Genomic DNA, 11,844 nt, shown 5'->3' on the forward strand with positions numbered 1-11,844 from the left:
GAATTATGTCTGGCAGTACAATGCAGTGGCCACTAGAGTCAAATGCTATTCCAAACTAGACTTGAAGATCAGTGATGAGGAGGCATCTATTTTACTGTACATCCGCCAAGAGACAATGTATGAATTAATAAAATGTGTTTGTTTAATTTTACACAACTATCTAAATTTGTTTTCTCAAATGAACACACCAAAATGTAAATAATGACGTAGCCAGCCAATCAGAAAGCGATCTGACATGCAAACAAACCGAAAATCAGAAGTTAGCCAGGCTAGTTGACTGCTACAGTTGCTAAAGCCAGAAAACGACACGGAAGGGTTTGTGACAGTTTACTAACTAGTTCCATAGAGAACAAAGGGCCATCGTGTAAGTCAAATGTGGACCTTCAGTAAAATATAATTAATGTTTTAGTAGACACCTGTTCGGGGGCAGCTAAGTAAGAAAAGTTACTGTAGCTAGCTAAAAAAAATGAGGGGGGGCGTTGACACGCAAGCTAACGTTAGCGAGCTAGTTCGTCTTTATAGTCCAAATTGGTAGCCATTAATCTATTTTGGCTGATCTCTGCGACTTAAAAGCAAGAAGATAGAATGTCTGAATTGATAACTATGTCGTAGTTATGTTTTTTTTTTTTACTATCTAACATTGGCTAACGTTAATCTCAGCTATAGAAAATGTCTTACTGGATCTGCTGTAACTCCTGCTTCAACCTCCCTGGTCCTGACCGCAAACTAGCTGTTACTACCTGTGGTCATGTCATCTGCAACGTGTGTTTTCAGAAAGGTAGCAAGTTCTGTATGTCTTTAATTGTACCAATGTACCCTGTTATGTATCCTTAAATTAATTAAGTTCAACATATCATACTACCTTACGTATGATGCTATATGAGATATGTTCAACATATCATACTACCTTACGTATGATGCTATATGAGAAATGTTCCTCCATGAAGCTCAGCCTACTCGGTTTGCAGCAGTTCTGTCTTTTTTAGAATACATAGGCTAAACTTGAACACACGGACCTCTGCTGGTCGTTGTCTGATGTTACAGAAACAATTTGGCCGCACAAAAAACTGCCATGCAGTTTGAAAGCATAATTCTAGTCCTGTTATATCGTAATGGCATGATATTGTATTGTATAAAATAGTGTGCTTGTACATTTTCTTTCAGCCAATCAAGGGGAGTGCATGATATGTAACGCAAAATGTCAAGTTACTCCTCTCTCAGACAAAGTAAGCAGTGATACAGTATCTTATAGATGTGATTATCTGGCGAGGCTCACAAATAAATCCATTTGATAACCAAAACTTTACAATCTTTACTTTCACAGAGTAGTGCAGAAGTAAAGGCCCTCTTCTCTGACATAAATTCTGTAGCAACCAAACACTTAACAGAGATAAGCAAGGTATTTCTCTTGATGCTCATAATAGGATAGGCAACATAAGATATTAGCCTATTTATAGTGATAATTTGAAACACCTCAAGGTTGTACTGAATGTATAAAAACAACATATGTATGCACTCTATTAGGTGTTACTATTCCAGGCAAGGCACCAAAAGAGGTTGTTGGCACATTCCCAGCAGAGGGTGAGGCTGGGGGATATTTAGTTGTATCTCTACTACTATTTAATAATACCAAATAGTTTTTAATGGTAGCCTCTCTCTTCTGGTGTTATAATTTGAAACATCTGTGCTCCTTATTTCTCAACCCGTTTAGAATGAAAAGTTAGAAGAAGTTTTACTCAAGATGAAGCAAGAAATGCAGCAAATGTCCAAGTAAGAATGTAAATCATTAGACATCACATAGCAGAATTCACTACCACATATTAACGACTGCTTAGTGTGACTTTTAACATTCTTATATTTACCAGGAAAATTACAGAGCAGAATGCCTATATTGCCAAGCTGGAGAGCACTCGTCAGCAGCAAAGGTATCAATATCTTGATGGGTGTTACTGCTTTCTACTCACCAGGTGTCACTATTGTCATCTTTGTTTTTCAAACACGAGACCATGGAGGGGACTCATTTGTTATCAACATGTTTTTTATTCAGACCAACTCTTAATGACCATGGTTGGAGATGAATCACATTCCTCTCTCTCTCTCTCTCTCTCTGTACAGTACAAAAGCAGCTTCTACATCACAGCTGAACCGTAGTTCTCACAATGCTCGTTCACATCAAATCAAATCAGATCAAATGCAGATACCATTCAACTCACCCATGTCCCTCTCTCGCTACTCGTCTACTACAAGTCTGTAAGTATTACATCTTAGGAAATCTGCATTAGGCCTACACATATAAAAAAAAAATGTGAACCCTTAAGTTGAAGGTTACAAATATTTAGCCTAAATGAACATAGATGCCAGTACATAGTATATATCCAGGAACGAGATAATGTATTGTGTAACTGTTTTCTAATGGTTTGACATAAAATATGGCATGACGTGCTGCGTTCCGCGTTCGTCCTGACCCGGTTTGATTTATAGTCAGCATGCTGTAGACTAGTCTAGTTGACAGACAGAGCATGTGTCTGTCTACTGGGCTCTCTGTGGGGCCCTTTGCTCCAGACCTCTATCACAACAGCCCTGAGCTGCAGGGGAGAAAGGGGATCCTCCAATGTAAACTGTGTATATCCTGACTTCATTCACCCTAGCTGCTGTTTGGCTTTGCCCTGCAGTACCACACCAGTCTCACCTGAATAAGCTGGGCAGGCTTGTGAACATTATGGCTGAGTGAGCATTTCCATAATCTTTCTTCCCGGGTTCTATGAGAATGAAATGTGACATGCCATGTTATGTGATTTCCCCTCAGGGCAGAAAACATGGAGGTGGATAACAGAGGTCTGTTTAGGAAAGTATGTGAACCTTTTCATTTGACCAAATAAGGTTCAAATCAGAGACAAATAATCGAAAAAATTGTGTCTAAATATGTCTCCGGCTCATATTAATAGTATACGTACTTAGTTTTAGCTGTGTATACCCTGACTCCAAATCATTCTTTGATGTTTAATACCAGTGATGAGTTCTATGGCAGACTGAAACTGGTTTTAATGATGGAGACGTATGTTTGTGCAAATGGAAATGTTTTTTTCTCCCTGCACAGCCGGAGCTCTCTGGAAGTGTCCAGAGGTTGTCCTTGATCAGCCCTCCACAGGACGGCCGGATGGGTACGTCTGCTACTCTACTCTGCTCTACTCACAGACAGCCAGATAGATACCTGTGGAGCTGTTCACTGCTTACGTAACAGCACAATGCTTCAATGGAGTCAACTTCTGTCTGTTGAATCTGAATAAGGTTTTTCGTTTGTTTGTAGACTCGGCTATGAGTCTGGAAGCACTCTATCTGAGTTTTAGCATACAATATTTAGGGTGTTGCTGAACTTGTGGTGTGTGAATTCTAAATATTGTATCTTTAGGTACCGTCCCCCATCGATCGACCATTCAGAACACCCTAGTCAACCACTCAGCTCGCTCGGCCACTGTCAGGTCTAACTTGTTATAATCACATCATTATCATAACTTAATCATTTATACACCAATGTGCCATGACACAATACATTAACTTTGATGCCTTGCCTTCTGTCCTCCCAGCCGCCTGGCGGAGTTGCAGATGACCCCTAACCTGCCGTATCGTAGGAACACGGGGTGGGAGACGCCCGTGTTCAAGCCCCCGTCAGCCTACAGACACTCCTCCATGTCTTCTCTGGTCATGTCCTCTCTGGGGGTCACCTGCCCTCCACCGTAACACCGCCAAGAGCCAGACATCACGACGGCACAAGGAGACTGCTCTGATCCACTTCTATGCCCTCAACGAGTGACTTAGCTAGAGTATCAAATCACCTGGCAATGGTTGAACTCTCCACCATGGAGAGATGAGCTGTGGAATAGGAAGTGTTGTTCAGAAATTGAGCCCCCTTCACACAGGGTTAAGAAGAGTTTGGAAGCTGTGGTCTGTTGGTTGTGTGTGCAGTGTACCGTGTATATTGTCATTGTAATGGATTCCATACAGTATTACTTGTCACAGTAACAAATAAAATTTAACAAACCAATCAAATTGATCTCTCAATAATGAATTGATCAATAAGACACTGAAATCACAAAACCTGTACAGTAACCTCTGTACCACTGAGTCATTAATCATTAACGAACCACTCATCTGATAGGCATGTTTAGAGGTTGTGATTTGCAGTACAATTAGTTAACACCCACAGTGAGTCCCAGACAATGCCAAGCGTTCCATTGGCCTCCAGCATGACTCACCCAGGACAGGACCAGCTCTACTCTCTTCTCTGTTGTCTCTGGGGGGCCTGCTGCTGCCTGCCTGTCCCTCCGAGGCATTCTCAAGGTCAACTAATCACAAAGGCACCGTGTGAAGAGGTGTGGGCAACATAATTGTGTTATTTCTTCAAATAGCTTGTCTAACATGGCAGATATGACACGTGATTAGAACAACCTCCATGGCCTTTTGATTGCTTCGAGCCCCAAGGGCAGGAAACTACTTCTTACAAGCACAGGTTTTGGCTGTCATAACTACTTTAAGGATTTACAGACTTGCACAGAGCAAAAGCGGTGGTTTGCGTGCAAAAGTAAATGGCAGGGTGAGTGTTGGAACACCTTAGTAAGATGGCAGTTAGACTCAGAAGGCTACACTTCCCAATCCCATCTGAATCAGCCATCTGCTACCAGTGACCTGCTACCTTTTAGGACAAAGATATAGGAGATCTTGGAAGCACGCTATGATTATTTCCTGTGGTTTCAATGTTTCCTTAAAGCTTTTAACAGACATGATGACATGGAATGATGACACCCTGAAGACAGCTGTGGCGGGAGATGAGGACCGTTCATTCATTTTACGTCAACTCAGGCAGCTGTGGGCCGCAAATGAAGCATGATGAAACACAGGAAGTATGGCGGGAACATGGGTCAGACCTGGCAGAACAAAGTCTCCTGCGGGCCGATGAACCAAAATGACCCTCCTTGTTTGTCTTATTAGAATTTGCCAATGCACATTACTTTAATGTACAGGTCCCTTGGCAGAACATTTCAAAGTACCACCTATTCTCAGTTTGGACATAGAGAAATATGATTAGGGAATCCCCCAAAAAGTCATTTTACTCTGATAACATTTCAGGGAATGGAAATTCCATTCACATTGATATGCAGCTGACTTTCCACTCAAAATGAGTCATGCTAAATCAGTGTGTTGTGCACCCTGTGATGAGTGCAGTGGAGCCACAAGCGATGTTCTGCACTGGACACGTACACATACAGTGCATTCAGAAAGTATTCAGACCCCTTGACCTTTTCCACATTTTGTTACATTACAGCCTTATTCTAAAATTGATTAAATACTCAATCTATACATAATACCCCATAACAATAAAGCAAAAATTGTTTTTTATGTTTTATTTGTGCTAATCTATCATTTAAAAAAATGTAATAGCACATGTACATTTTTGCACATGTATATATGTTTTATTTTTATATCACATTTACGTAAGTATTCAGACCCTTTACTCAGTACTCTGTTGAAGCACCTTTGGCAGTGACGACAGCCTGGAGTCTTCTTGGGTATGATGCTACAAGCTTGGCACACCTGTATTTACGGAGATTCTCCCATTCTTCTCTGCAGATCCTCTCAAGCTCTGTCAAGTTGAATGGGGAGTGTTGCTGCACAGCTATTTTCAGGTCTCACCAGAGATGTTCGATCAGGTTGAAATCTTGTCCCGAAGCCACTCCTGCGTTGTCTTGGCTGTGTGCTTAGGGTTGTTGTCCTGTTGGAAGGTGAACCTTCGCCAATCCCTGACGAAGGCCCTTCTCCCCCGATTGTTCGGTTTGCCGGGCGTACAGCTCTAGAAAGAGTCTTTGTGATTCCAAACTTGCTCCATTTAAGAATGATGGAGGGTACGGTGTTCTTGGTGACCTTAAATGCTGTAGAATTTCTTTGGTACCCTTCCCCAGATTTGTGCCTCAACACAATCCTGTCTCGGAACTCTATGGACAATTCCTTCGACCTCATGGCTTTGTTTTTGCTGTGACATGCTCTGTCAACTGTGGGACCTTATATAGACAGTTGAGTGCCTTTCCAAATCATGTCCAGTTGAATTTACCACAGGTGGACTCCAATCAAGTTGCATAAACATCTCAAGGATGATCAGTGGAAACAGGATGGACCTGAGCTCAATTTCTGTTTTCTCAATTTGTTAATTTGGTAAAATTTCTAAAACCCTGTTTTTGCTTTGTCATTATGGGGTATTGTGTGCAGATTGCTGAGGATATTTTACTTATTTTAATCCATTTTAGATTAAGGCTGTAACGTAACAAAATTTGGAAAAAGTCAAGGGGTCTGAATACTTTCCGAAGGCACTGTATAAACACATATAATTACATGCATGTGTTGCATGGACATATGACCTCCCCAACACATGTGCATTCTCACAGGCAGATATACCTTTCACTTACACACACACATCACATACACACACACACACACACACACACACACACACACACACACACACACACACACACACACACACACACACACACACACACACACACACACACACACACACACACACACACACACACACACCTGGTGCTCGTTAGCTCACTCAGAGGTAGAAAACAGGCTATCATGTTGGGTTAGGCAGAACCCTATCCCCTCTTGCTTCTGGGCTAAATCTGTGTGGATTTAAACCATGGGTAAACTCCTAATATGGCTTTAAATCTAAATTAGTCAAAGAGTTTTCCATTGTGCCAAGCGAGAGCAGAAACAGAATGTACGTGCTCCCACACAGCAGGCACGGCGGAGGCTGTAGGCATAGGGCCTACACATGGCTGACTACAACTTGACGAGCCCATCACTGGATCCCCCTCATGGACACGTTTCATTTATATTCAGCTGAGATTGAACAATGCCTTAATTGTGTTGTACAGATGCACAGAGTACATTATTCACTTCATTACGAGACATGCAATAAAGAGGAGTTGAAAACGAGTGTGTCAAAGAGTGTAAATCAGACCACAGAGTTGGATTAACCTGTGTAGTGGCATTTCTGACTCAAAGACAATACTGTCAAGAGTCATAATCTGGACCTGTCTAATTTGGTCACAGTTTTCAGGCCATTACATAAACCTCACAACAAGCCCATAGCACTTCATGACACTGCCAACTTGCCTCTTTTCCACATCACTGGCTACAGTTGCAAGATTTTTCTTGACCAATCTGTTAAATAACAAAGATAAATATTAGAGCTGTAAGCATGTGATCATTACTGAGAGAAAAAGGAGAACCCAGTTGCGTATCTTGTTGTGATGTGCCTGTCCAGACAGGTATCTTTGTATAATCTGTGTTTCCTCTGTTGCCCACAGCAACACGGGCCATTTCGGTAGCTTTTCATGGTTGTGAATGACCACAATTTAAAAGGAATCAGGTGTGAACAGACGCTATTGTATATAAGAAATGTGCATGAACTCCTGTGCTGGGATTTGGGATCATTTCCTGTTTGGGGTCCAGTGAGAGTGAAATTCAGCCCTGGGGCAAGCTGTCATTGTGTCAAAGAGAGGCAGAGAGAGAAATGTAAATCAGTGCTTTCTCTCTCTCCTGGATGGCTGCAGGGCTTATAAATGAGTCGTGCCACTTCACCAAGGAAAAGAAAACAATTTCTAATGGTGGGCACAATTATTTAACACTCACAGTGTGTCCTCTCATAGAGGCATACATCTGCTTGATAAATTGAAATTACATTTAATATGCTCCAGTCTTAAATCGGATATTCTCACAAGGCATGTTGTTCTTGTCAACCACAATTTAGGTGGTTGACAGGTATAATTACAGAAAGACTTATCTCGCAAATAAATGATTCTCCTTGCCCACACTTGCTGTTCAGAATACGTTGTCTTAAGTTCTGTGGATGAGTGATATGGTTCTTGCCTGGCTACCCATCCACACTGCTCTAGCCAAATGCCACGCCCACTGTTTCTTCTCAATGATGTACAGAGAAATAAGTAGAGCAGTAAATCTCAATTCAGGACGAGTCGTCAGGTAAATATGCTTTAGGCTCAGTTGTCTTCCTGACACCAGCTACCTGTGACGTGAACCAGTGGTCAGTGGCTCGCACTATAATCCACTAGACTCCCATTGACAGCCTCTGATTTCAACACAACTTTTATTTAAATCTTCTTCAGGATCGGTGGGTCCCCCACGGGACGGTTGAGCTAACATAGGCTAATGCGATTAGCATGAGGTTGTAAGTAACAAGAACATTTCCCAGGGCATAGACATATCTGATATTAGCAGAAAGCTTAAATTATTGTTAATCTAACTGCACTGTCCAATTTACAGTCGCTATTACAGTGAAACAGTACTATGCTATTGTTTGAGGAGAATGCACAGTTATGAACTTGAAAAGTTATTAATAAACCAATTAGGCACTCAAACTGGACAGTTTTATCTCAATCTCTTCATTCAATGACTCAATTATGGACACTTTACTGACAGTTGTGGCTGTTTTGTGTGATGTATTGTTGTCTCCACCTTCTTGCCCTTTGTGCTGTTGTCTGTGCCCAATAATGTTGGTACCATGTTTTGTGCTGCTACCATGTTGTTTTGCTACCATGTTGTTGTCATGTTGTGTTGCTACCATGCTGTGTTGTCATGTGTTGCTGCCTTGCTATGTTGTTGTCTTAGGTCTCTCTTTACATAGTGTTGTGTTGTCTCTCATGTCGTGATGTGTGTTTTGTCCTATATTTATATGTTATATATATTTTTTTTAAATCCCAGGGCCCGTCCCCACAGGAGGTCTTGTGCCTTTTGGTAGGCCGTCATTGTAAATAAGAATTTGTTCTTAACTTACTTGCCTAATTAAATAAAGGTTAAATAAAAATGTTTTTATCAAAAAGGCACATTTGGGCAGTCTCGATACAGAATTTTGAACAGAAATGCAACAGTTCATTAGATCAGTCTAAAAATGTGCATATACACTGCTGCCATCTAGTGGCCAAAATCTAAATTGCGCCTGGGCTGGAATAGTACATTATGGCTTTTCTCTTGCATTTCAAAGATGATAGCACAAAAAAAGGTAGTTTTTTTCTCTATATTTTCTTTGACCAGATCTAATGTGTTATATTATCCTACATTAATATCACATTTCCACAAACGTCAAAGTGTTTCTATTCAAATGGTGTAAAGAATATGCATATCCTTGATTCAATCCCTGAGCTACAGGCAGTTAGATTAGGGTATGTCATTTTAGGTGAAAATAGAAAAAAAGGGTCTGAACTTTAAGAGGTTGTTCAAGGGAGAATTTAAATACAACTTTTGTTTAGGGAAGCCTAGTGGTTAGAGCGTTGGACTAGTAACCGGAAGGTTGCAAGTTCAAACCCCTGAGCTGACAAGGTACAAATCTGTTGTTCTGCTCCTGAACAGGCAGTTAACCCACTGTTCCTAGGCTGTCATTGAAAATAAGAATTTGTTCTTAACTTACTTGCCTAGTTAAATAAAGTTTACATTTTTTTTTAATACAGCTTTTGAGGATAAAGATCTAAATTGTGGATTTGATACATTTGGGAGAGTCGAAATAGCCTCTATGCTGGTCTATGAGTAAAAAGAGGATAAGGCTGGTGTGGTACTGGCCGGCCCACTCATGTTCTCTTAGTCACACACAGACATCCCGCATGTGAAGGGCCTTTGAAGGCCCTGACTCCAACCCATGCTTGAGTGATGTCAGCCGGGCTGTGGAAGTCCTTTCGTGTCAGACAGCTTGGCAGGATGTGTAAAGAAAGTCTGAAAGACAACCCTGAGATTAGGCTGCTTTTGTCACGGCTCCGTGGCAGACTTTAGAGGCCCTTGCCTCTTTCCCATCACAAAGATTTCCTTTCTCACTCTGCATCCCTCTCTCTTCACCAGTACAGTAAACATCTGGGGGAAAAACCATGGCCTCCCCAGTTTTAAACGGTGGTTTTGTTGTTCTGAATATCAATTTGAAAAGACGGAGGTATGCAAACAGAGGGAATTATTCTCAGCCAGATATTCACAGGTGTGTCCTTCACGCCGACTTCATTCATCTGACGGTTCCTTTCAGTGAGCACTAGTAAAGACCTCTGGACACTTTTCCATCATCACAATACAGTTGGTAGTTGCACAAGTGCCCAAGAATCTGGTACAAGGGTTCACACGCTCTTTTTTCAGCACTATTGATTCTTAAACATTACAATTAAAGCATGTCCACCATTAGTATTAATATATAGTGTATCACTAATATATAGTATCAATATATTAGTGATTTGGATATAAAGCCCCCATTCACAATTATCCAAAATGTATATTTTATTGTCAACCAACAAAAGTCTTATTTTGAAGGCTGAACTAGCGAGGCTACACACTATCACTGAGTGTTCCAGAATGAGACCATTCTCATTGATGCCTGCTCCTCACCCTGTCGTCCTCATTGAGAGGCTGTGAACTCAACACCGATGTCTGTCAACAGCACAGGTGTGTGTCATCTGCTTCAATCACTCCGCTGAGAGCTTCTCAACCCTGAGTCCACACGCAAGACTTGTTCATCTATCATCTAGAACAAAAACACTGACGGACAGCTAAATTAGTTGCTCTGACTGCCCCTATCTTTTTAACAGCAAATTGCATTTTAAATAGCACATAGACTTATGTTTAATGATCCCTATTCCCATGTGTCAATTTTGTGTACTTAAGAGTTATTTGTTCCTAATCTCCTAAAATGTGTTATATACCCTCATATCTGCTCCGGCTATCTGTGGCCTGTCCCTCTTGGCTGTCTGTGGCCTGTCCCTCTAGTCTAGGCTGTCTGTGGCCTGTCCCTCTTGGCTGTCTGTGGCCTGTCCCTCTTGGCTGTCTGTGGCCTGTCCCTCTTGGCTGTCTGTGGCCTGTCCCTCTTGGCTGTCTGTGGCCTGTCCCTCTTGGCTGTCTCTGGCCTGTCCCTCTCGTCTAGGCTGTCTGTGGCCTGTCCCTCTAGTCTAGGCTGTCTGTGGCCTGTCCATCTTGGCTGTCTGTGGCCTGTCCCTCTAGTCTGGCTGTCTGTCCTGTCCCTCTAGTCTAGGCTGTCTGTGGCCTGTCCCTCTTGGCTGTCTGTGGCCTGTCCCTCTAGTCTAGGCTGTCTGTGGCCTGTCCCTCTAGTCTAGGCTGTCTGTGGCCTGTCCCTCTTGGCTGTCTGTGGCCTGTCCCTCTAGTCTAGGCTGTCTGTGGCCTGTCCCTCTTGGCTGTCTGTGGCCTGTCCCTCTAGTCTAGGCTGTCTGTGGCCTGTCCCTCTAGTCTAGGCTGTCTGTGGCCTGTCCCTCTTGGCTGTCTGTGGCCTGTCCCTCTAGTCTAGGCTGTCTGTGGCCTGTCCCTCTTGGCTGTCTGTGGTCTGTCCCTCTAGTCTAGGCTGTCTGTGGCCTGTCTTTCTTAGCTGTCTGTGGCCTGTCCCTTTCGTCTAATCTGTCTGTGGCCTGTCCCTCTTGGCTATCTGTGGCCTGTCCCTCTAGGCTGTCTGTGACCTGTCCCTCTTGGCTGTCTGTGGCCTGTCCCTCTTGGCTGTCTGTGGCCTGTCCCTCTAGTCTGTCTGTGACCTGTCCCTCTTGGCTGTCTGAAGACTGCCCCTCTAGGCTGTCTGTGGCCTGTCCCTCTTGGCTGTCTGTGGCCTGTCCCTATAGGCTGTCTGTGGCCTGTCCCTCTTGGCTGTCTGTGGCCTGTCCCTCTTGGCTGTCTGTGGCCTGTCCCTCTTGGCTGGCTGTGGCCTGTCCCTCTTGGCTGTCTATGGCCTGTCCCTCTTGGCTGTCTATGGCCTGTCCCTCTTGGCTGTCTGTGGCCTGTCCCTCTTGGCTGTCTGTGGCC

At 42.9% G+C, this 11,844-nt stretch overlaps 1 protein-coding gene across 3 annotated transcripts; it reads left to right on the top strand.

Annotated features, from left to right (window-relative positions):
* Positions 1 to 212: 212 nt before the first annotated feature.
* Positions 213 to 4,066, top strand: LOC135545662 (probable E3 SUMO-protein ligase RNF212). 3 transcript variants are annotated; one of them, XM_064973437.1, is made up of 12 exons: positions 213 to 315; positions 661 to 778; positions 1,165 to 1,226; positions 1,325 to 1,399; positions 1,525 to 1,581; positions 1,712 to 1,770; positions 1,866 to 1,925; positions 2,116 to 2,250; positions 2,807 to 2,849; positions 3,098 to 3,161; positions 3,410 to 3,479; positions 3,585 to 4,066. In XM_064973437.1, exons 2-12 carry the CDS (start codon positions 670 to 672, stop codon positions 3,736 to 3,738), a joined length of 888 nt encoding a protein of 295 aa, XP_064829509.1. In that variant the 5' UTR covers positions 213 to 315; positions 661 to 669; the 3' UTR covers positions 3,739 to 4,066. The 3 variants fall into 3 exon arrangements, with proteins under 3 accessions (XP_064829509.1, XP_064829508.1, XP_064829510.1); XM_064973436.1 differs by having other exon boundaries at positions 220 to 364; XM_064973438.1 differs by lacking the exon at positions 1,325 to 1,399 and having other exon boundaries at positions 221 to 364; positions 3,585 to 4,065.
* Positions 4,067 to 11,844: the final 7,778 nt, after the last annotated feature.

The sequence above is a fragment of the Oncorhynchus masou genome, chromosome 9 (assembly GCF_036934945.1).
Source record: "Oncorhynchus masou masou isolate Uvic2021 chromosome 9, UVic_Omas_1.1, whole genome shotgun sequence".
NCBI lineage: Eukaryota > Metazoa > Chordata > Actinopteri > Salmoniformes > Salmonidae > Oncorhynchus > Oncorhynchus masou.